Below are 26,398 nucleotides of genomic sequence, written 5' to 3'. Positions count from 1 at the left end.
GGTGCTAATACCCCAGTATAGTGACGGGGACACTATACCATAAAAACGGCACCGTCCTTCGGATGAGACATAAAACCGAGGTCCTGACTCTGTCATTAAAAATCCCAGGGTGTTTCTTGAAATGAGTAGGGGTGTTACCCTGGTGTCCTGGTCAAATTTCACCCTGGCCTTTACCAGTCATGGCCTCCTAATAACCTCCATCTATAAATTGGCTTCATCACTCTGTTCTCCTTCCCACTTATAGCTGGTGTGTGTGGAGCGTATTGGTGTCCTATGGCTGCTGTTGCATCATCCAGGCGGGGGCTGCACAGTGTGGTGGACAGCACCACCATGCCATCCAGTGATGATATTAACTATACACATATTAATATACAGTTTGTTACATGAAGGGCTTTAGACCCTACGAAAAGTGTCTTGTCAAACTAAATGAAGGTTGCAGAGTTGTGAAATAGGTTAAATGTATTTATTTAGAATATAATAAACAAGAATGGATATAACCTACAGTACTACAGTAACTTCACAAAATTATGGATTTTTAAATAGGAAGTGAATGTATTGCTTTTCTGTTCTATACTGTATGTTTACTCAGTTAAATACCTTGGATTATTTTAAAACTGCTGGTGATTGTGTATTTAGATAACTGTAGCACATTCATTGTTTACAACTCAATGGCTTAGTTACAGAAACAGTCTGTCAGATTGTTTTAAATCTGGTGTATCCTGGATGTCCTATTTGGAATATACTGCCTAATCAGCTACTTCTTGTATAATGGAACTGTGGAAGTCATGTTGATTTATGATTGCATTTATTTTATGAACATGCATAAAACATCTAATTCTTCCCATATGTTTTACTGTTTCTCAGTGTGTTCCTTGTCATTTTGTACTGTTACACGGGTATTTTATGCCTTAATTGGGACTAGAGTAAGGAACAAAAAGGAAAAATGGAACACTTTAAATTACATATAAAAATAATTTAACCTTGTAAAGATTATTGCAATCTCAGTAGCAAAAATGTATGTATAAAATAAATTAATTAATGTTTAATTGTTCCCTTAGGATCTAAATTACTGGTTTTCACCATTACCAAGACCATTGTTTCTTCTGATTTTTACTCCAGCCAGGTTCTTAATAGATATCAATTAAATTTTGTGGTGTGATTTAAAATTTACTTTACGTTCTTAAATTAGAATTGAAATGGGTTTATAATAAAATATTTTCTGGCATATTGTTGTATGCTATTTTTTTTGTTTCAGGAAACTTCTCATTCAGGTGTGTTTCTTGACAAACATCACTGTGGGAATATCTAATACATTGTCATTGCCACCTTTTTGATCATTATTAATTATATATTGACATCTATTTAATCAGAAATAAGGGTAATCAAGTTTAGGAGAGAGAGTAATTTTAATTAATACAAAATAGAGTAATTTCATTGTGATAAATGAGACGTGATATAGAGGTCATTTAGAATTAAAATCTAAATATTATTTGACCCTCAAGGACCAGTATTTTGTGCTTGATTCATCACTAGCTGACAGGTGTCACCAATCTAAGAGACCAGATAACAGGATAACAGATAACAGGATGGAGACTATCCAGAAAAGGATTGGAGACCACTGCACTGATCTAATTTATGCACAAATACAATTTTTCTCTTTGTTACCAAAGTCTCTAGAGAGTTGCTTTTTGTTCTGCAGTAATTGCAGCAGTTGTAAATTCTGACTGTATTCCACCACTTGCCTGCCTCTCTGCTATTAATAAGCCTGAAGAGCCAGAAGAGACTGGGACCACCCTTCATTTTGGCTTCACTTAGATGTCTACAGTGATTTCTATTTATTTTCTTATTTAAAGTCTTGGAACCCACAGAATGAATTGTACCTTCCTGAATGTCACCACAGAACATACAGTACATTCTGTAGCTACTTACGTCACAGCTTCAACTATCACAGGATTCGAATGAAAAAGGGATAATGTTGTCACATAGCTCTGTGTACAAATACAAATATTTAATAAAAATACACCAAGTGTACCCAGCATTATGTTAAACATTTTTAAGTCATCACATAAATAATACAGTTGGTAATTAACTTATCCTGATAGTCTTTTCTGAATTTTCAGTGCATTTAATCTACACAACATATAAAATATAGAGAACTACAGTTAACTAAATTTTCATCACTTTTTAGTGTGGGTATACTGTAGTTCTTTTTCACTGTAGTGTAATGGTTATCAACAATGCTGGGGTTGCTTTTCCATATCCTTTTCTTACTTTTTAGCTTAAAATTCTAAATAGGCACGCAGCCCCTTGGTCTTTTGCTGACTCTTTACACTGCTGAAGAGAGGCGGAGGTTTGTGGCTAGCTGCTGAGGGAGATAAAAACAAAATTTGATTTTGTTCCCTCCAACTCACTGTCTGCTGATTAGACATGTCTGACATGCATTTGTGTTGGATTACAAATGTGTATGTAAAGACTTAGTGAAGGCAAAAACAATTACTTAGATATTAGCATCTAAGAACTGTAGACTTAATTTTTGCCAACAACAACAACAAACCCCAACATTTTCTATGCTCTTCTATGCTTTTCTACGTATTCTGCTTTAATAAGGCTCAGTGTGTATGAAAAGAATATGATTTATCTCCACAACATCGGTTAATCATTTTACAGTTGCTTTTTCAAATGTATTGAGAAATACTGTGATGGGGTCTGCTAGCACAATCTGTATGTTACTCTGTACCCATATAGTGGTAGGAGCTGTGAACTCTGAATTCACATGCTAAACTCTAACCTTCATGTTTGCCTTAGCACGGATGCTTCTCCCTCCCTGTCCTGAACTCCCATCTTCTGCACTAAACTCCCTGATGGGGATTGTTTATACTAAACTCCTGATAAGAAAGGAATGTTTTAAGTGCTTTCTGAGTCTTGAGGAGTTTCCTGAGAAAGCTACCTCAAAGACAGGAGGGGAGGCTGTAGAGAATAATATATATATACTGTACACTGTGTAGAGCCAAATCTCCTTTGAGCTACTATAACTACTATGGTCCTTATTGTGGTTCCTTGAATGCATACAATAAAGTTTGGCTTGACGAACGGAAACATCAGACTCAAATCTCTTGGTTTCTACAACTGTAACTATTTGGCATAAGGACATGAAAAAGTCAGCTATGTTTTTTTCAACATACTGTATAAACATAATAAGAGATGGTGAGTGAGAGAAAGTCAATAGGTACATCATACCTGTACAATAACTTACTGATTCAAGTGCAGACTGAGCAGTGTTGGTAAGGATCTTATACTGTATATTCTTATACTGTACATCTGTATATACATATACATTCAGCACTTGTTTAAGTGGTGATAAGCGTCAGTCTAAAATCTCTATATCTTTGTGCTGAGATTAAGAGGCAAAACTCTGTAGTCCTGAGGGAAAATAAAGCCATGCTTTTCATTCACATGATCAAGTTACCCATTGACTGACGTTTTATGGCAACTGTATGTGTTTCCAATATTGTCTGATGCCAATATCTTTGTACTTAGCTTCCAGCAATTCCAGCAAATTCATTTTTTCAGTGTTATGAGGCATGAGTAATAAAGATTTCTCACTTGAATGTCCAGTCACTTGATTCTGCCAAACTGTATATAGCCCCAGAGTTTGATTCTATTATCGGATGATATACAGTAGTATACAGCAGGAATTACTGTGATATAGATATATTATTCACTGCTCAGACAGCTGCAAATATCTCTGTAGAGTAAAATATTTGAAAATAACATCTGTATAGCAGTTACACTTATTTTCAATAAAGATAATATTTTTAGCTTTTTATTTTATGCTTGGTTAGTGAAGATATGCTGATGCTGAAGAAGAAATAATTTGAAAATGAAACATCAGAGAATATTATGAAATGTTTGTTGCTTTCTTCACCTTTCATGGTACTTGAACTTTTCCATGTGTCCAAAATTTGTGGGACCTTAAATCATTGATTTAATCAATAGCTCCAGAGACACAAAGAGAATGAGTGTCTTAGTCTTGGTGTTGGAATGGTACTGATTTACTGTAGAATCAGTACTTTTGAAAGGAAAAATGCAGAAATGTTTCCTCTATTTTCTTACTCGCTATTAAGGGGTTTGCAAAAGGCATTGGGATACCTGACATTTATTGAATGCTGGAACTTATCCCATTTTTTTTAATCACAGCAGAGAGAATGGTTTAATTGACATTTAGGAAAGATTAGCAGGCGAGCTCAGGATAATTTTTTTTTTGTGAGCTTATTTAGGTAGTACAACTACCATACAAAGGTTTTCATTAAAAATTCGGTTACGAATGTAGAGGAATTGCCTCCAGGGGAAAGAAAATAAATAAATAATGATAAAAACAATAATCTAGTGTCTATTCTTAGCTTCGGCAATCAAACTGCAATTACTGTATGCAGCTGTTTACATTCTCACTCTAGAACTTCTCCATGCTATAAATTAGGTTCTCTGAATAGCTTTTCAAATATTGGCAAAATTCATTTTTCTCAGAGGAACTGTCATGGAAACAAATTCCTGAATAATTTCATGCATATGTCACAGATTTCTGAATAATATTTACCTGGAGGTGCCTGTATGAATAGCAGCAGCTCTCTAAGATCTCAGAATGTTCATTTATGCATACTACCGTCAATACTGTTCCACTTGTGATGCTATTATATTTAGCACAAATGTTTTTACAGGGATTTTAGTGATCTGTCTCATTCGCCAGAGATTTTGTAAGAGCTGAAACTTTATTAATTGTAAACAAAAAGGTATAATTAAAATGTTTTAATATACAGCAAAGGATGAAAAACATGTTTTAAGGTCCTAATGTGCAGTTTCATGACTAAGTTGCAATTTACATTATATAGTTTTTGCCAGTAACCTAAACACAACATGTAATAAAACTGGGATGCAAATCACTGACGCATTGCTTGTGAAATATTTTCCGTGTTTTGTATTGGAAACCCCTTTGTCTGTCTTATTTTGATTAATTAAAAATGATATTGTTTCATGGGAAGAAAATGGAATGGTTTGAAATTACACAACTGCAATCTTTTTTTCTTTCCAAAAGGAAATTAGATTATTTGATTTTAATCATCTTCTGTTCTTCTTTCACACATGTTCATTAGAATTGCAATTCTTTTAATCTATTTAAACCATGTTCTTTAATAAAAAGGGAAGATTCACCCAGCTCTCATGGTTTTATGTTATCTAGACTCAGGACCTCATTTTAGGAACACATCATTGCTTTCTGTTTTACCAATAAGATTTAAGCATCAAATTAAAAATTTGATTTTTTTTATGACTTTGTGGTTCGTTAGTTTGAATACTTCAGAGAAATTATGGTTAATGACTGTTTCTTCTCTTGTTGCTCACTGACACTAAATTGCAGCAAACATGCAGTTGCACACAGATCAACACCCACCAGATTGTCTGGTTGAATTCCCAGGCTAATTTTATAGTTTGAAGTGGTATTTAATTTACAACATAAATTAAATTGCAACATTGGGGTTCATGTTGTGAATTCCATTACCTTCACCCCCTGGCCATCTCCATTTCTCTTGATGTGCAGTGTAGAGAGGTCAGGGGCCCTGGACTGGAGGGTCTTGGGTAAAAATCCCGAGTGGAATACTGTTGTACATTTTCAGTCTTATTTTCTTTCTACTGTATGTCAATGATGAGATGAATCAAGGGTGCAAGTTGTCTATTCCCTTGGGTCACTAAGTTCTTAGAGGTGTGGTCCTCAGAACCCTTGAGCTGCTCTTATGAATCCATCATTCCTTCATGTGCTTCAGGATTGGAACGGAGGAAGCATGCACGATGATGGGACAGGAATGAAATTAAAGATTTTCAGAATTCTGATTATTCCAAAGCACTGTTTGTGTCAGCAAAGTACAGTATGCTGGGAGATACGCCCACAATATGTATAGCACAATAACACTTTAAAATCTAAAATGCTATACTGTTAGCGTTTGCAAAGAAGTGTTCATCATGATAAACTAATTGAATGTACATGCAGTGTAGTTATGGGCAACTACAATGAATTATGAAATGCATTCAGCTGTGTAATTTACTGTAATTATTTTACAAATGCCTTGAAGGCATTTGCAGTATACCCCATACCAGTGTTATGTTTGCTTATATTGATTCATGCAAAATATAACAGTTTGAATTACTGGATAATATCATCTCTGTATTAATTTGCCCAGTAATTGTGTTAATTGACGAAAGTTACAATAACAAAGCAACACAACTTGTACTTTTGACCTACTGCATTTTTTTGATGCCTTCCCTACATCAGTTTCCTTGGAAAAAGTTTGAAAAGGCCCTGTGTCTGCACTTGAAATGAGAGCGTTTAGATTGATACCAGTACGCCTTTCTTTTAGAACAAGTACTGTACTTGTTGCAAGAGTTTTATCCAAGGTGTTTCCTAATACTATTCCAGAAACTGAACCAGAAAGTTTGGATGAAATAGCTTTTTGATGTTTGCCGAGTTCCATTAACTGTCACACCACATGAGCTGAGGCATGTACAGTATATGTAATCCATTGGTATTTGTGTGCTCGATTGATTTGTTTTTGTATCAAATGTTTGTATAACATATTGAATATTTGTAATGATGAGATGGGTTTTGCATGGATTTTGTTTGGAAGGCAGGAATGGTCTATTGATTTATGTCCTAACGAGTTTTGTTTAACACGTGCCATATAATGAATGCAGTTGATCTTTCTCCATATGCTGTAAAACTGTCTTATGTGGAGAAATTTGATTGTTTAACTAGGCTCTAAAGGAAACACAATACAGCGATATTGAGGACAAGTGCAAAGCATGTTAAGATTTCAATTTTATGTTCAATAAAAATGTTATCGTCACTTCAAACTTGAAAAATTAATTTGTAGTCACAATATAATTTTTATTGGGTTATTATATTTGAACATAAAATGGCAGGTTGGACAAAACAGACAGCAGTAAATGTTTTATTTTCCTTAAGAGGTTTGTCATGAGATGATGTTAATAAAATACTTTGATTGGAAACGTTTTAAAAGCGCATTTGCATCTGTATGTTTCCTTTCATATCATTTAATGGCTTTATGAAAGGTTCTATAAAAAAAGTACGGTGTAAGCTACAGTACATTCATTTATGTCAGTTATTCTTCAATAATCGAAAAACAGGCATTTTAGATAAAACACTGTCACCTTAATGGGGGCAGCAGTTTCGGGTGTAGGGTGCACTATAAATTAAGTTACAAAACATTGGTGCAGTAAATAGCCAGGTAATGATTTGCAGAGAGAGGAAAACCTTGAGAGTTCTTGGACTGGTGCTAGTACTCCTATTCTTCTGAGATAAATAAGGCCCATGAAACCAGAAACCTTTTTGTTCGACTCAGACAAGCCACTGGCTACAAACTCTAAATGAGCAGTTTAATATTTTAACAAATACAATTATTTTTTGTCTACTGTGTATGTTTGTATAAATGGAAGGGATATACAGTATACAGTAGCCTCTCAACTTATCCATACTCTTGATGAACTATAAAAGATCAGATGTACAGTACATTTAATACATTTGATATATATATAAATCCAAAAATTAAAGACTAGATTTTCAGTATTGCATGCATGGATAGAATATCTGACAAGAGTTACTGTACACTAAGCCTATTTTTCAACTCATAGTGTTCAATGTTACTCTCTTCCTTAATGCAGAACCTCTCGCACAGCTTCATGTTGTGCAGCTCATGTTTGTGATCTGCTTTCTTCAGCTCCTACCATTCATTTTCTATGGGAATCTGTGATAACCAATGATGAACACTGAGTTTTATGCTCCCATTAACCTACTAACCATCCTAACAACTACAGTAATATCTTGGTAATTTAATCGAATGAATATTTTATATTGTTTAGGTCCATTCACAACCATGTTTTGATTGTTATGACACAAGACTCCAGTTTTTAGCTAAATTAATTAATTACTAATTACAGTCCCAAGACCAGGGGATGGGAACCAGCCCTTAAACAGATCCATTTCTCCTCTTCTTAGAAGGGATGTGTTTCACCTTACTATGCTTATTGTGTTCCTGGTGAAACTGGACCTGTGTAGAAATATCACAGCTCTTGCTCACTCACTTGCTTCACATCCCTCCCCTCCACCCCATCTTCACCCTTGCGGCAGCTCCCTGGCTCATTCTTCTTTGAAAGGGAGGGGCAGTTGATAACCCTTTCCTTATGGACAGACTGGTATTCTTCTTAGCCAGGCAAGTTACTCCCTAATAAACCTCACTGTTCGAATCATGTCTCTTGTCTGCCTTAATTAGGTTTTGTCATGAACAACTGTACACCTGTTTTTTCTGCGTCAAATCAACTTTTAGTTGCTGCTCATCGAGAGATTGACTAAAACCGATTGCTGCTGCACATTCTGTGTACATGTGTATAAGATACATGTGTATCTGTAAGAATGTATACATTCTATATCCGTGGTTTAAAATGCACTTGCCTCCACTGAGTTTTTTGCATTAAAGGTACCTTTGGTGTTGTGTGAATAAATGTTGCAGGCTACTGCCAGCCCGAACAGTTGCTGCAGATTGTTGTGGGATTGCTTGGAAGGGCTGGAAATGCCAGCTGCGTGTCTGAGTTGAGCAGGTGGGCTTTGTGGCTGGAGAAGTGCCACCTCTTTAACTCTTTTGTTTGGGTGTTTGGGGTAGTGAGGTAAATTCACACATTCTTGTGAGCCTGTTGGCTTTGAAAGCTCAAACTCAAACTCAACTCAGAAGCCAGGCTGGATCTGTTTTGTGTGAGCACTCACCTTAAAGGCTGCATCCCCAAAGCAGCAGATGGGCAGACACTGACGGCTTGTCTTTCCGTGCCATCTTGAGTTAAAACTCACCAGTCAGTGTAAAGTTGCATGCACTGTAAGTTCACACGCACTTCTAAGTTGACTCTTTCTCAAGCAGTAAAATCAATCATGTGTTTCTCTTTACCTGTTTTTAACATGGAGGAAGTATGCAGTTATCAACATACTGCCACTAGGGTTATTCCAGCTGTCGCTTTTGGATACAGATACTGAATGTCTTTCGATAAATGCAGTAAAAGCAGTTCTCTGTGGATGAGAAACATACAAGCGGCTTCTCTCTTCCGGCCTGTTTTGAAACGATTGCTCACTTTGCAGCTTTGAGCTGCGGTGAAATATCCCAGGGGTCTAAATAAAGGTGGGAGTAGCAGCGATTATGGTGTTGAACATTGTGCCTGTATCAATTCTTGGGCTTTAGAATGTCTTTTCACTGCCCCGCAGCCCGAAGATGTTGCTGTCAATGAAGCATCATGTTTCACAGAAGATGTGTGTTGATAACCTTGTAGTTTAATGACTGGGACTAGACTGCTCTCTTGATCCTTTTGTATTTATGTGGAAAGCTAGCAACGTTGAATGTTACACATTCAACTCTTTTTATCAGCAAGAGTCTTTTTGTTTCTATTATAAAGTATAGGGTTTTCTGGGGTTTTTTTGCAAGCTGTTCATGGGCAGTTCCTACTGTGTAACTATATAGGGGTATGCTATAAACCATGTATTAGCACTTTATTTCTGGAGCACAGCCTCTTGAGTGCAACTAAATGACTAAGACAAGCTTAATACAGGCCTCATTAGTAAAAACGTATTACATGTATTAATATGTAATAAGTACCATAAGTACAAATAAGGACCAGGTTTTTTACAGGAGTGGTCTGTCAATTCTTAAGTACTAATCTGTCATTCATGAGCATAGATGGGGAGGTTAGTTTTAAAAGTAATCCATTACAGTTACAGTTAAGATGTTGCAGAGCTTTATATACTGTATATGCTGGTTACTGATTGTTGTGAGGAGAGTTTACATCAAGAGAGATTGAGAAATGTGTGTGAGAAACATACAAACACACATTTTGTGATCTCTCTGTGCACGCTTGATGTTTGTTCTCCTCACAACTATTGATAACCTGCTGCAATACTAATCATAACGTACATACAACTGCACGGGCCATATATATAAATTTCCATTCATCCTTTAAAGATCAGTGTGACTGATGGCTTTTTAAAATCATTTTCATATTACAGGTGTACAGGCTTACAGGTGACTCCTAAAATACATTTTTAACTACCACAGTTTGATTTTGATTTTATTTGCCAAATTTAGCCATTTATTAGCCGGTTTAAATTTTGTTGATTATACAGTATATATAGGGTTACATGTGGTTAAATGATAAGCAAAGCTTTTTATTGCTTGCTCATTTAGTACTGTAATTATGACAATTGTATTGGTCTTAGCTGTGGGTGGGTGTCTGTGGGCCTGGTTAAGAGTTATGAAGACGGAGTTAAATGAGAATGTCTCTGCCAATCCTTTTCCACTGGGGATCAGTTTTGACAAGACTGCCTTACACTCCTGATATTTTCTCATCCAGGGAATGCCATCGGCACTGTAGCCTATTCCTCGCTCTAGGATCTGACAAATGATTTTGCTTTGGATTGAACCCCTAGAGGCTGGTGTCATAACGTGCAACAACTCTGGGCTCGCCGTAAACTCAGCAAGTGTTTAAAATGCTTTTAATAGCTTCAGCTTTCTTTAGTTTTTGGAGATTAAAGTGAAGGAAAAGTGAAGATTTATACAAGAACCATAATCCAGGCAGTAACTCAGCACACTACAATCATCTGTAGCTTGACCTTGATCCAGTTTAATTTGCCTGACATGGAACATGCAGCTGGGTCACTCTCGGCGTAATGTTTGAAATGTATCTCTTACAGTGGCAAGCTGGGAACAGCAGTGTACCAGCTGCTAGGGTTGCCTGTTCTTTACTGCTCTGGGGGGTTCAAGGTCAATGTGTCAGAAGCCTTCATGCAGGGGTACAGAACCCTGGGCAACTTCATAAATTTTGCCACAAACAACTAATAATCAATAACCTAAGCTTGGTGGTGCGAAAACCAAAATTAGTATAGATTTTCTGTCCTTAGCGTGTCTAAATTATGCAGACATTTCCTGGGCTTTTAAATCTGTCAACCACTTGTAAAGATTTTGTAATAAAGTTAATGCAAATAATGGAAATGGCACAGCCAGCAGGAACTTTCATTTGTCAGTGGGTTTATGCTGTTTGCTCTGACAGTTGGGTTATGCTAAGGCTTCCATTCTTGAATACAAAGCATTTGGGAAAAGAAAAGAGCTTCTGCTATTCGTGAACTACATATTCTTTGCCTTGTTTGTAAATAATGACATCAAACATGCAAATACTGTTTTACTGTCTACTGTCCATTAATAATTAAAATGCATGCAAAAAACAAGTGCATAATATGTATACTGTAATTTGTGTATGCTACTGTACCATTTTCAAGGCTATGATGCATTTTTCCAAAAATACAAGCTGTGCAGAATTTATCCAGCAAATTATGTGCCAATTCAAGATGAAGAAGGAATTGTCGTTTTTTTAAATAGTGTGTTTTAAAGAAAAACATTTGCTGTTACTTCAGTATGCCTTATGTTTTCGAAGGCGACACTTTGCAAAGGCAAGAAGGTTCAGACATATTTTAGAAAGGTCTGTGTATTATTTTTAAAATTATAATTTTTTTGTTTTTAAAACCAAATGTTGCATTCCTTAAAAATGACCATCTCACTACCTTGTAGTTCATGTATTCTGAGCTATTTTTTATGTGTCATACAGTATGTTCATGCTGCGTTTATATTTTAAGAACTCTGTCAGTAACTTCTGTAAAGTATTTTTTTTTTACTTTAAGAGTCATCTTGTTATTATCAGAGATTCCCCCCAAAACGAATTTGTGCTCCTCTCGCTATTAAAAAAACACCCATTGCTGTTCAGACACTTTTGGACCTTTGGATTATTGTTGAACTTCCAAATTTTCTTCCGAATCAGGCAGCTCATCATTTAAAAAGGCTCTGTCGTATGCCAGGAGCTGTTCTTGGCTTCACCAGGACCTCTGTCCTCTCCAGAAGCAGGAGGATGCCTTGGAATCGGATTGCGCCCTGCTGGACAGACGGTTTGGTCTCCGCAGCCTGAGCTACAGCAGATTTGTGAGGGAGAGTGGCTCACATTCCAGATCCTCTCTCCCGCGGCTTTGGACTAGCTCCATTTGGAGGGATATTCTTTTGGACACTAAATTTATAGTGCACATTTATAATCTGTAACGCACTGAGGAAATGTTTGTGTTCTTCTTTGTTCTCTCCTAATTGTGCTTGTTCTGGTCAAATACAACTGTGCTGTATAGTTGCATGTAAAGAAAAAACAAAGTAGAGGGAATGGGACTCTGTACATACTGTATATACAGTAGTAGCCTATTTTACAGATACATGATTTTTGAAAAAGGACTGACCAGACATCTGTATCGACCAGCTCTACGAATGCGCCATGTTTTTGAGGGTGATAACCAGATGCAGTGTGTCAGAATGTATTTGTGTGGATTTAGCAAATTTGATTTGATTTAATAATCTGTTAATCATTTTTACTGGGGATAGTCTCAGAACATGTACATATTAGTTTTTAAAACCATGCTATAATTTGTGCCCCTTTAATGGCAATGAAGGTGGTGAATAATTAAATGAGTGTTTAAATTCTTGAATAATGTGCCATTGTGCCTTAAAACTTTGTCTTCAGTCTGTGTCTGGTCTTTTGAGAACAGAGTATATACAACAACTAAAATCCTGAAAATGTCTGGGCTGTAATTATACTGTGCACTTGGCAATATAGTGTATTTCTAATAGAGAGTATCTGACAGAAATAGATTTTTCTTACTGGCACCTCAGCTTCACAAGAAGATTTATATTCACAAGATGAAATGTATTTACATTATGCACAAGATTATACTTTTTTTTCCAAAGGAACAGTAATATTGAATTTGATTTCCCATTGCTCTGCAATGTGTGCAGTTTTCCTAGAGCGTTCGGGTTCTGCATCTCATGAAATCTGAGACTTAATATCTGGCTAACTGTAGAGAATCACTCTGACAGGATGGCATTTTACCACCTGTTCCTTTGTTAGTTAGACAAATATCATAAAGCCTTACCAACAGCATACTCCTTTTATTTTGGCTTCTCCCAGTTCTGTACAAATGGGTGATGTGCTTAAAATCTCGGTATGATTCCCTTCATCAAACACAAACAAAGCTTTGCATGACTTAGATGCAATCTGGTCTTTGTTTAGAAGATACATCCCATGGGGTAGCAATTTGGGACTGTCTAGACAAGTTCCAAGTAAATAATAAAGCCTTGTTTTAAGAGCTATGCTCAAAATAGAAATAAATTAATCTTCAAAATATTCTAATCAGAATAAGTCTTTTTAAAAAATGTTCCCTAGTGTTTTACATGTTACCGTAGGTCAGACAGCATTTTAGTTACATTACCTTTATCTGGAGTGAAAAAAAATGTATGTACAATGTACACTGACACCCTTGCAAGTGCATATAAACAATAGAAAAAAGTGATTCTACTGCATTTTTACTATTTGTCAATTCAAATCAATTGCTTCAGTATTCTGTAGGCTGGGTTTTTCTGCCTTTCCCTCGCAATTTTCTCTCTGAAATTTAAACTGTAGGCACAGTTCTTATTTGACTAATTAGTTCCATTCAGACAAAGTTCCTTGTGAAACCTGCATGAACAAAGCTATTTCAGCATCAATATTCTTGATCTCTTGAGGGATATGATGCAAAACACAATGATAGGGTGAGCTTCAGGCTCATTTCTTGCTCAGTTAACAAGTTTCTTTAAAACTGTAATAAAGTAAATGATTTTTGATCTTCTGTACCCACAGGCAATGGGTGGTCACTCACCTAGAGATTTCCTGTCTTGCCAAATGGAGCCTCTATTATGGGGTGCATAATCATGAACAAGTGTCTTGTGGCTAACCTTGCTTTTGTTTGGACTGAAAGGAAAGTTAATAGACTCAGCAAGCATTGACAAGGCCATCAGTAACTGTAAATTGAAATGATTGTCTCACTGACCACAGAGTGTCTCCATTACCAAACTCACAGACTGTTTGAACTGGTTCAAGTAGGGAGCTGCGTCAGCATGCATAGGCTATAAAGGAACAAGTAAAGGTTTATTCCATGCTGAAAAGAGAAGAAAAGAAACACAACCTTTCGACTATGGGGTTTCAGGAAGAGGTAAAAAAAGAAATGCATTTTGGGCTAAAGCACTTTATGACAGATTTATTCCATGCAGAAAGGATATTTTAATGTTATAGAAGTGTGTACGTGACATTGATTTGCAATAAAGCAGTGAGTTCATCAAAGCTATCATGTGGAGCAGCTGGTCCCACTTCTTAATCTGCCACAGTGAAGTCTGATGTGAAGGTTACTGATTCTAAGTCTGCGTTATGTATGTGATTAGTGAGAAAAACTTCTAGTAGCAGTTTCTGAAACAAATGATTTCAAGTTTGTATCACAAAATGAAACAGTCCTACTAAACCCAGAAGTAATTAAAATCTTTATCAACAGTTATTCTTCAATCTAATCTGAATAGGTAAGTGTATTACATTGTGGGTGATGGTGTTAAAAGATCAAAAGGGAACAATAAAATCTTGATTAATTTTAATTTCAAAGCAGAATACTTGCCATTTCAGAGGAAATCCCTTCTGATGGTGGTGCAAGTCACCAATCAAATCAGGCAGCTGCTGGAATCTTTAAATGAATTGTCTGCTTTCTCTGCCATTCATATTCATGATTTTCATTTAGAACCAGGAGGCAATATTATTATCTAATTATTTTTCTTCACTTAAACCACCAGCATCAAACTTTCAAAGAGTGTGATGCATTAACTACCTTGTTGCATTAACCCAAGAGACAAAATATGTGATACGGTATAATATTGTTTGATTTTATATTGATTAATAGTGTTTATTTATTTAAAAAAACTTTACTCAATAAACACTGTGTAACATATTGTTTAAGTTTAATGTGATGGGCAAAAAAGAGGTCTCTTTTACTAAAGACATAATATTCTTTGACTCACCATACTCATACAGAATAAAGCTGCTCTATACAGTATGTACAGTACAGCTAACAGGCTCAAGGGAATATCACACAGACAAACAAAACTGCATTTTAGTTCACTACAGTTTTTTTTTTATTTTTATTATCCTTGCTTGGTAACATTAATGTGCCTTGCTATAAAAGTGTACAGTATTATGATCATAGTTTACAATTAAGTGAAAATCACATTGTCTCAATTTGTATTTACTATCATGCCTCTCTTATTCTGCAGCTAAAATATATGTATTGAAATCCCCTGGAGATTTAACCCATTGCTTAATGTGTATTTATTTCTAAGTCCCTATAAACCTTTTACTTTTTTTCTCAGTAATGCCGTGGTGTGTTGCCCTCTCCCCTCTAATTTGAGGTGTACAGTAACTCAAAAGGCCGATGCCCTTCAGAACCCACCCAAAGTGAACCTTTAGTAAGGAACCAATTACTGAATTTAACTGCAGTGGAACTAGATGTAAAAGACCCAAATCCTGCCTTGACTGGTGGAGTCTAACCTCTGACCTTTGTGTCAGCTGACCCTTGAGGACACTCCAGCCCCTCTCCATTCCTCACCTCCTACAGTAGGAGAGGCAGCTTTGTGTGGGATGCAGCACAGCAGATAAAAGCTTCTTCTCTTGTGCTTTCCACTCCTTTGAGGAGTTCTTGTCTACTTAAGGGGATTGCAGTGTCAGTGAAAAACAGTTAAGTAATTCAGCACCTCCAGTTATGAGACTTAAAGTCATTTCAGGTTTTTACTTTATTCTCAGGAGCTTCCAGAGAGATTTTTCGCCTCTCTCAGCCTGTGTACTTTGTAGTAAATTGGGACCTGGTCTGTAAAGCTTCATGCTAGATAGGCGTACAATTAATCCAATTCCACTTTGTTAGCTCTGCCAGTTTGGAGCGGTGAAAATCCTGTCACAAACTCACAGAATTGATAAGAAAGCTTCAGGCAGCAGGCCAGGCTTGTCCTTGTTTTACCTGGCCTCCTGTTCTAATTTCCACAAAAGTCTGCTTCTCAACCAGCAGAATGCTAATGCCTGCAGTTTGCTGATTATCGTAGGTGTTGCTTTCTCTGCCCTCAGAAACAGAGGCAATATGCTTCTGTTTGGTGTTCTTGTTTGTTTCTCTCCTTTCATAATCTTCTGAAAAGGCAACTTGCTCCTACACTTGTTATGAAAGCAAGCAGGATTCAACTCAATTAAAAAGATGTATGCATGTGTTCTTGTTTTCAGCCTCTGAAAATCCACAAGAAAAATACCACAATGTACTACAGTATATTATAATTACTATAATGTATATATTTAATATATACAATTATATGGGAAATACTATAATTATCATTGTATGTCTTATGATATATAATAGCTTTACTAGTATTTTCAAACACAAATATTGATTTTATATATAATGTATTACCAACATTATTGATTTGTAATTAGTCTAAAATGTACAAGGAAGCTAGTCTCTTCATTAAAGTGTTTTGTGTCAACTCCCAAACAGCACTTGTATTATGATTCCTGACCTCATTTGTGAATCTGAAAGGTATCTTCAGCTTTTAAGCTCTATGGAACTGAGCTAGAAAAGGTAAGGTTGAGATTCTCACAGCTGCAGTGAGCAGGCTGCCTTCATTAATTCTCTGGCTCTGGACAGTTTGAGACATCACAGCTGCGATCCATTTTTTTAAACAAGTTTTATCGTTTCTTGCAAAGACTATTATAATGATACTAAAACACCTGAAAGAGGAGGTTCAGCTGCTGTTGCCTGGGATATCTGGTTTTCCTCACCTCAATGTAAATGATCCATGGGCAGTGTGGAATTTTTATGTCAAATTACTGTATGTCATGCCACTTGGGATACATGTGTCTCAGTTTATCTGGAATGGGATCAACTTTCTGTAGCAATGACAAATGGCCTACACAGCTCTACATATGAAGCAGCTCTTTACTGTGATATAATCATCAAAGAAACCAAATTGCTGGTGGTTCTTAACATACATCTTACTGATGCATAAACACACTTCATGTCCCACAAGGGGTTCCCTAGTTTAATTCCACTTTTAATTAAATTGCACTTTTAAATTATGTATGCATTCACTATAAGTAATTCAGATAGAAAGCCTATGCATAAAAATAAGTGGGGGGAAATAAGGGAATATGCTAAAATTTGCTAATCCATCTACCGTATCATTGAAATTATTTACCGTAAATTGCTTTGCTAGTGAATATGCTTGTCAAAGAAACTGATATGGGTGTAGTGTCAGAGGCAGTTGTATGACTGAAGGTCTTATTAAAGTCCATTTCTTTGTTTACCTCATTGCCTCATTGTTCTCTGAATACAAAAGGTAAACCTATAAATCTGATATCAAACTGGATGTCACATACTGTATCCACTGCTGCTCTTCAAGGTTCCAAGCTGTGACCTCTTGAGAAAAGGCACCACTGACAAGTTTTAATACGTTTTTACTTTCAGTAACATTAACCACCCAACCTGCTTTTTAGGGAAAAATATGCCAATGATATATCACTAGAGTGCTTCCCTACAGTTATACTTGGACCTGAGGTGCACTGCAGGTTATACAGTACATTCAGGTAGAGGAAGATTAGATCCAGTCATAAGCCCAAACAGCCCTTTTGGTTTGAGTAAACTCAATTTTGGGGATGAAAATGTAATCATTTTACTAACTGTATATTTTCCTCCTATTTTATACTTGCAGCACAGGTTGTTTGTGTTTTAAGCAAATTCTGACTTTGAATTAAACTGTAGAAAACAAAGCTTTTTTGAGAGAAAATTGATACCATAGCAGATACTGTATAAAGCAAATGTTATTTGTTCTAAACAATGTTTAATACTTTTTTCCTAGTCATGCTTCTGTTCTGTTCCGGGATGAATGTTCAGTTACCAGTATCCCATTTTCATAGAAGAAACATGAAAGCATAATTAATTATAAATCAGATAGAAAGAAGTATGTTTTTTTCATAGCTAATACAGTAGTTGTATATTTAATAATACACTAGTTAAATTGCATACATCCAGGATGTGTGCCTGCATACAGAATATGAACTAAAGTGCCATTTTACATCTAACAAGCTATGCATTTTCATAGGAGGAGCTGAAGAGGTTACAGAGTAATCTGAAGCAAGAGAACGATGGGAAATATCAGCTACAAAGGTAAGTTAACAAGATTGTTGCTTTCTGTTGTCCTTCTGTGTATTTTATTATTTTAGAACAAACGGTTCTATTTCTTTGGATTGTAATTCAATCTGTGCAGGATATACAGTACTGTACACATCTTTTCCCCTGCAGCTTATACATTAATGTAGCACATGTTTTATTTATTGATTGCACCTGGTGGTTATGCTCGTGACTGCAGGTTTAAGAAAATAACTGTGCTTTACTCCTCTGCTGCAGGATCTTCTGAGAGCCACTTTTGACATTCATTCTCCTCAGTTCTAAATCCCTTTACTTGGTCTCTGTAACATGCACAGGGGTTCCTTTAGTTAGTCCTTGCTGCATTTTGCCTGAGTTTATTACCCAAAGGAATGTAGCTCTTGCCTTTATTTAAAGTTTTCCTTCGCAGAGATGTTTTTTCAAGGCATAAAGCAACTAAAGTAAATTTTAGGCACCATTTGTGGTTTGCTTTCTGAAAACAGTAGCATTCAGACTGCATAGTATCACTTTTGCACTTTTGCCTCAGAACCCAGACACCTTCTGCATATGTGGACCTCAGACTTGTGTGGAATACTTTTTTATTCTTTATTGTTCTTTGTAGTTGGCCATGAATCTTAATCCTTAGTGGTTTTGACACATGCAGTATAATAATGCTAATATGCTGTAGGATACTGTAAAAAGGGTATACAGTAGTTCTGATGTGCACAATTCTGACATGTAAAAGCTACCGTCGATCAAACTGAAACAAGAAATGTAAATGTACAACAAGTGAAAATCTAAAATATTATTAAACTTCTCCGCCTCAGTTAGAGAGACTCAGTGTCTCCTCTTGCTTTTGGCTTCATAAACTCTGGGGATACATGGTTAGTGAGCACATACCTGTAAGTCTTTCATTTAACAATTTTAGTCTAAAATATAAAAAAAATGTAAAGAAATGCTTGTATTTTATAAGAAGAACTGTCAGCCATGTGAGCATCTAAATATGGCGGTTGTTGTAATTTTTCTGTGATACAGTCTGAAGCTGTTATTTATTTTTTCTTTCACAGTCATCAGCTCACAATGGACATAGAAAACAACATTGAGAAGTGCCAAATTAAAATGCAGCCACTAGAGTCAAAAGTTTTAATGTAAGCTTAATTTTCACGGATTCATCTCATTTACGATCCATGCGGCATTTAGGATTTCTGAAATATCCTTTCTCATTTAGATCTTAAACCTCCAGAAATTTTGGTTTTCAGACTTTACGTAGACTGTCATTATTTCTAATATGAACAGAACATAATTTCAACATTCTTACTGTACATCTTTCCATTGCATGTAAATATAACTGAATACGGGAAATGAGAGATATGTATATCATTCACAATATAAAGAATGTTACATTTTAAAATAAATGTATTAGTGATGGTTTGATCAAAAACCTGCAGCACAGAGTAGGTACTAGGAATTGCATTGAGAGGTCCTAGCCTAAGATATTATTTTAGCCTGTTTTAATAAAGTGTTACCACAGGGAATGTTTTGACATACAGTATGATGCCTTTAGATTTACTGCTTTCCAGTCCTTGTGGAAACAGTTGTCATAGTGAAACACTTCAGAGATGTATTTATATGAATCTTCTTTGATTGGAAATTAATTACTCAGAAAAGAACCTTTGAATAATCTTGATGTAATATCAGTTTTAATTTTGTAAATTGTGATACTGTATGTTTTCACTTTATAGTTCTAAGTCAACACCTTGCTAAGTGAGATTCTGTAATCATTTTCATTTAATGCTGTATTTGGGCTTTGCATATACTGTGTATTAATGGCTAGTCTTAGCCTTTCAAAGCATATAGATGTTGTATTATTTACTTTTATGCTGCCACCAACTGGCATGTTTTTAAATAACAGTGTGCATGCGAAATATGTGTAACTCTTTGTAACTGAAGAAAATAATAACCAAAAATGTGTATTTTTACAATTTTTTATTTGTACTGATTGCTTATAATACATATTTATTTAATTTAACTTTTTCTTTTTCCCATTCAGTAATGTATGGTAACAGAAGGAGTTATCATCGATACATTTCTTAGTGTTTAATCTACAATAATAAAGCTAATTAAAGTATATTCATATTTACACAACCATCTGCCCTTTAATATTTCTGGGGGCTAAAACACTGTTCATAACAGTGCAGATCTGCATATTAATTTGTTTACTTGCGTTGGCAGGGCTTACGCATGCTGCGGACTATTTAACTCCAAAACCTCTGCTATTTTAGCTTTTCACTTTTTTTTATCAACGCGCACTGCTCGCCACTTGAGCACCATCCATGTAATAATCCGAATTAGATCCCGAGCAGGGCGTTCTGCCACTCAGCGCCTGTCAGTTTGTTGGTTTGAGATTAGTCTTTCCCATTTGATTACCCTTTCTCTGCCAAGAGCACATTCAGACAGCTGACAATCGCAGCTTCTGTATCTCGTCTCTCCAGGTCATGTTTGTCAAAGATGAAACTGGCCTGACAAGCCCCAGTCGTGTCGCGACTGGGTGTAATGGGAGGAGAATGAAGTGCTGTATCTTTTTTGCACAGCATCCAGCGAGCATGGCGTGAGTACCTCCAGCGGCAGGACAGTCTCCACCCGAGCTGCATGGAGAAGCGCAGTCCTTCCCCACCCTCTCTCTCCTCTGAAAAGATGAGCACATCCATCAGCATGAACACCCTGTCGGATGGCAGCACTCCTGTAAGTACCCAACATTCACCTTTCTCGATGCCCTGGGCTCTTCCATGCGTTGTGTTCTCAAGCTGCATCAGGCATCAGAGGAGAACGACTTAGCTGACCTAACCAGCTAGGCCTGTTGGACTTGCAGAACACCTGTCAGGGATAGATGCTGCCAAGACTTTGATATCAGCATGTTTCCCCTGGTTTGTCTGCTGTCAATGCTGTTTCCACGCCGTGGAAGCAGAGATTATACCCCTGGTAGAAAGGTTTTCCTTTTTCCTGCAAGACAATGTGTTATTTACTGTATATGTCAACTGTGTTCTACATTTATAAACACCTGCTTTGAGAATATAAGAAAGGCTACAAATGAGAATAGGCCAACCGGCACATAGTATATTAGAATTTAACTGATCTGAGAATCTTTTCCTATAATAGCCCCTCCTGTATTCTGGATAAATGAAACAGAGTGATGCAGATGAGGTATATGTTATTACAAGAGAAACTGTCATTCAGTGGGGTTGCATGTTAAAATTCAGAATGGAAAACACTAATTAAAACTGAATATAATAATACTTCTTTTGGTGCATTGCTTATGTTTAATTGTGTTTAACAGAACCTGGGCTAAATGAAGAAACACAGTATTAGTTCCAGAGAGTTCCATGCTGCTGCATGGGTTAATTCACTTTACACAAAGAATCTCCATGCAAGGAATTAAAACAATACTCCCGTTCAGAGACAGTTTTTGCCTTGGATAGTTTAACAGAGAGCAGTAGCCATCGCAACTTTAATTTCATATTTTTTCTGGATCGTGACAGTATTACAGTCAGTAGTGTTTCTTAAAGAATTACCATTGTAATTTTAAAGCAGGTCTTTGCTTTAGTCCACTGTGAACAAATGTCTTTAATTATTCATACAGCATGCTTGACAATAACAAGAGTGCATAATAAGACAAACTCAGGTTTATGAAAGATAGTGTAGATTTCCATTTTGTGTATAGTAAGGATCTTTCACAATGCTGCATTGTTCTCTCTAAATAGACTATAAAGCAGTCCATTTTCTTTTTACAAAAAAAATAATTAAAATGGGTATTCGGCTTGTTTTGAATGTTATTTCTTTGTGTTTTGGAAACTTAATGTAAAACAACATTTATTACATTTAAGCAAAGCAGATTTATCTTTGTTAAACATGACAGGTTGTGTGACTTTCTTTTAAGTAAGGAAATGATATTCTGCTATACTAAGATAAATGTTTGCTCTCTAATCTGCTGGAAAAATACCTAAAGATATTTTAGCATGAATTAGGTAGTTTTCTTGGAGAAGCAAGCTGGATTTATGAATGCCTCAACAGTTTTCTCATTACATTTTCAATTATTTCAGAGTGAAAAAAGACAACTCGGTATAACTATTATAGTCTTGTGAAATTAAAGATTACAGTACAGAGCAGAGGACTGGCTTAGCTTAATATTTTATTCGACCACTATCTAAAATGTCTCACATGCATATGCATTTAAAATCATTTATGTAGTTTATTAAAGATTTGTTATTTTAAATTGTTACATACAGTATGTAGGCCATTTTCACTGTTGATTTGCTTCAGTATTTGAGAAACAAGCAGCAGATGTGTAGCTCATAGTTTCTTTTTAGGCTCTTACTCCCTCTTACGGAAAAATGGTGTACTATTAATAGATAGAACAGGGGTTGTCAGAAGATTTAATGCAAAAGAACATGATCAGATAATCCTGTTTTCCCTGAATTGTCATTGGTGAGTATCCCATACTCCCCAAGCTATTTTCTTCACAACTGCACAATTGCAATCCTGAATTTAGAAATCAGTGTTATGTTGACTTCAGGAAGCTTAAGAAAGATCCAGTTTTAATACATACAGCCCTGAGTGCAAGTGTAGTAATGTACCTGCTTTATAAGGAATAAAACTGCTAACCCAAATCTGGCATGAATTAAGTATCATGTGTTTAAAGATAAAGTACTGTATACTCTGTGTACAGCAATCATGGGCTAACAGCTTAGTGCCACATAGAAATCACAGGAACCATCCACCCATTTTCCATAAGCAGCTTATCCTGCTGAGAATTGTAGCATGCCTATCCTGGAAGCTTAGGACACAAGGCAGCCCTGAGAGCATGTGACTGTTTTCGTCCTGCAATCTATCATAGCCACAAGAGCCACATCAATTCAGTTCTACAAACACACCTGCCCACCAACCAACCAGCCAATCAATCTTTTAAAAAACATACAATTAAACTTACTTATACAGTATAGCACCTTGTATCTCACAGTGCTGCTGAAGAATACATAAAAAGAACATAAAAATAAAAAATTCAAAAATAAAATTACACAGAAAACACAACAATTAGTCAAGTGCATAAAAGTTAAAAAATATTTACAAATGCAGAGTTCCCTACATTTTACATATTAACACACATTACTCATTACAACATATTCGATAATATTTTATAAAAGAATACAACTAGTGCTGTGATTATAATGGGGGGTGTCATGACATCCTGACTGTTTTGTGCAAGATGGTGTCTATTTTTTTGCATTTGAAATTTGCCAGTATTACAATATTTAATCCTAAAAATACAAAGACATTGAGAGAATTCTCAGCAAAATTATAGAAGAAGAATTTGATTCAAGAAATAATACAGGAGAGAAAAAGGGTTTTAAGAACATAAGGGAAATTACAAATGAAAGTTTATTCAGGCTAAGCATGTCTGCTTTTAATAATAGCTAAATGATCCTAGGATCTTCTCCATCTGTTTCTCATGTTTAAAAACCACTTTCACTATTGTCACTCTCTAAAGAAAATAATGATACACTTATGCTTTGTATGCTAGAAGCAAAAACCTTTGTAGTGAACTGCCATTTGAAATCGGATATTGAGTATACATATTAACAGATGTTAAACAAGGCAGGACACAGTATGGACCCTTGAGGCACATGAATACAGACAGCTTGTCATGGCAGAAGTACAATGACCAAGTGATACAGCCAGTCTTCGGTTGTACCAATAAGTCAGGTGAGCAGAGTACAGTGGCACTAATGCCAATCAAATATCTGAGGCATACAAAGAGAATGTTTTGATCAATAAAGTCCAGAGCAGCACTAGATTTAGCGGCACAAGAGTAGCTAAAGAATGGGAATCTTAAGCCGTTATTTGATCATTCACAACCCACATACAGCTTTTTCTATACTGTGGTTTGCACTAAATGCCAATTGTAATGTATCATAAAATGCAAATACAATTATCGTTAGGTTTATTTGTAACTTAACTGACCACGACCCATTCCAGAATATTTTTGCCAAAAATCACTCTGTAGTTACTGAGGTTGATCTAGATGTTTTGTATTTGACATCTGATGTTATGCTAGATGGTTCCTTCAGCAATGTTTTAAGACTGAAGGTCCCAAAGTCATGGCAGACGGAACAAGGATGATAGCTGAAGACCACTAGCCGAAGGCGGCTGAAAGGGAACAAGCCTCCAGATGGAGAACAAGGGAATAAGTACTCCAGATGGAGAACAAGGAAATAAGTACTCCAGATGGAGTAACTTGCATGAAACTTGAAAATGTAAATACTGTAGAAAGGATTTTAAGATTTTGGTATCTGTGTGTTAATTGCATGTTTGGCTAATAAATCAAGTGGACATGCTGCTGCAGAACATAAAAGAGTCAAAAGCCCTTGTGAGGCTGGTGTAATATTTGTGCATTGTCCTCCTGTTGCAGCTTGGTGCACCTCTCCTGTAGTCCCAGCAGAGGTCACTAGAAGAACATTTTCCTTCTTACCAGGCTTAGGACAGCTAACTCACAGCTGTGAAGACCCCTCCCCCCACACCTTCCCCATTACCTCCTTCCCTCCCTTCCTGTCCTCTCTTGATGCATGGTACAATGACCTCTTATCCTGGATCCTGGACCGTGCATTGTGTGTAAGAAATACAACAAGAAGAAACCCTTACATTTGTGAGATAAATACCATTGTCTGAGATTTTACACAATAATATTTCTTTCAGGCTGAGAAATCGGGTCGTTGAACGTGGCAGTCACAGTTTTTGGAGGTTTAGTAATTTATGAAACAACACGCTTTCCCTTTGCAAGGCTCTTTCCGCAGTGTATTTAAAATTTTATAGGAATTGCTGTTGCGTAGTTATACTCAGCATGCAAAAGAAAATAGGATAGTCCCCGAAGAGAGCAGCCAGCCCTGGAAGAGAAGCGGGGCACGACCTCGAGTGAGTTTAAAGTACATCTGTTAAGTCGGGCAGCAACGTATGTGGAGCAAAATACTGTTAGCGGCTCTGCTGTAGTGAAGAGTGTTGTAACCTGCTGCTGAGGAAGGATAATTGGGTAGAGCTGCTATTAACAACCCAGACTGTGTGACCCTTCACTTGCTGTTATCATCCTCTGGGACATGCAGACGTACTGGCTATTGTGGCACTGTGATTCACATTAATAGATTAGGCTTGAAGGCACTATGAAAATTGGCAGGAAACGAACAGTAGAATGTGCCCCTAATTATGCTGCAGTCATAGATAAAGCAATTTGTTTCAGAGAAGAACAATATAAAGTCTCTTAGCTGCCTTTGATAGGCATACTTTTTCTGCAGTGGTTTAAGATACATGTTTTACAAGGGTGAAAGCTCCCCATCTCCAGAGACCCTCTGTTGTTGACATGAAGAAAAATATTTTACTTATAGACATGGTATTGCTGTTAGCCTAAAATAGCCTAGAATCCGGTCCACAAGCTGAGCAAATGTGTGTTTTACACCAGTTCAGAACCATCTGTGTTAAAGTTCTGTTTTCCGAGCCTGAAATGTACTGTATGAGGACTTAATTAATTAATTTTCAAAGCATACAAAACAATTGCATTTGTGTAACAGCCCTTAGTGCTTGATGTAAAACCACAGCTCAGATGCAACACTGTTAACAACATCATTTCCCCGCTCCATCACTGCATGACAAGAGGCTGAGAAGCCTGCCTTCTCTCACCTTGTTCTATATACTGTATTTTGGTATTTATTAGCTAACCTTTGATGTGCCAGGGGTGGCCCTTAGTGATTCACTCATGTTTATTTTCAATCTTCTATTTTTGATAGAGTGGAAACACCACTGCTTTCCTGTTTGAATTTCAGATGTGTAGAGCATCTTTGGTGAGCACTATATTTACAAACATGATGTTGCATCTCGATGCTGCATGCTGAAGGGTCTTCCATCTTGGCATTGATTGAATCTGTAACCTTTGCGCTGCCCAATCTGTCTCTGACACAGGGCAATTCGATTGCCATATGACAGGCTGTAAATTGATTTCTTGTTTTGGTTACTTAAAATGCATTTTGAGCAATGCTTCGGTAATTAATTGCCTTGTTACCTTATTTTACAGATTATGGCATCTACCTTAGTAATGGTACAGAAGTGGACATAAAATACTTAGCATTCACAATTTGTCTTTGAAGCAGACAAGTCCTGAGAGACTGTTAAAAGCTGTGAAGTATAACCTTCAGGGTCTTACAGCCAGAA

The 26,398-nt window shown here is 36.4% G+C and overlaps 1 protein-coding gene across 5 annotated transcripts in view; it reads left to right on the top strand.

Moving 5' to 3' along the window:
* The window catches only part of schip1 (schwannomin interacting protein 1), a 253,101-nt gene that overhangs the window by 56,115 nt on the left and 170,588 nt on the right, over positions 1-26,398 (top strand). For 3 of the 5 annotated variants that reach the window (XM_015360999.2, XM_015361000.2, XM_006637609.3), the window contains 3 exons: positions 18,108-18,172; positions 19,219-19,299; positions 20,743-20,893. In XM_015360999.2, coding sequence (XP_015216485.1) covers positions 18,108-18,172; positions 19,219-19,299; positions 20,743-20,893 — 297 coding nt within the window. The remainder of the gene's footprint in view (positions 1-18,107; positions 18,173-19,218; positions 19,300-20,742; positions 20,894-26,398) is intronic. The other 2 variants (XM_015361001.2, XM_015361002.2) reach the window with 1 other exon arrangement.

The sequence above is a fragment of the Lepisosteus oculatus genome, chromosome 13 (assembly GCF_040954835.1).
Source record: "Lepisosteus oculatus isolate fLepOcu1 chromosome 13, fLepOcu1.hap2, whole genome shotgun sequence".
Taxonomy (NCBI): Eukaryota; Metazoa; Chordata; class Actinopteri; order Semionotiformes; family Lepisosteidae; genus Lepisosteus; species Lepisosteus oculatus.
This window is presented reverse-complemented; position numbering and strand designations above follow the sequence as displayed.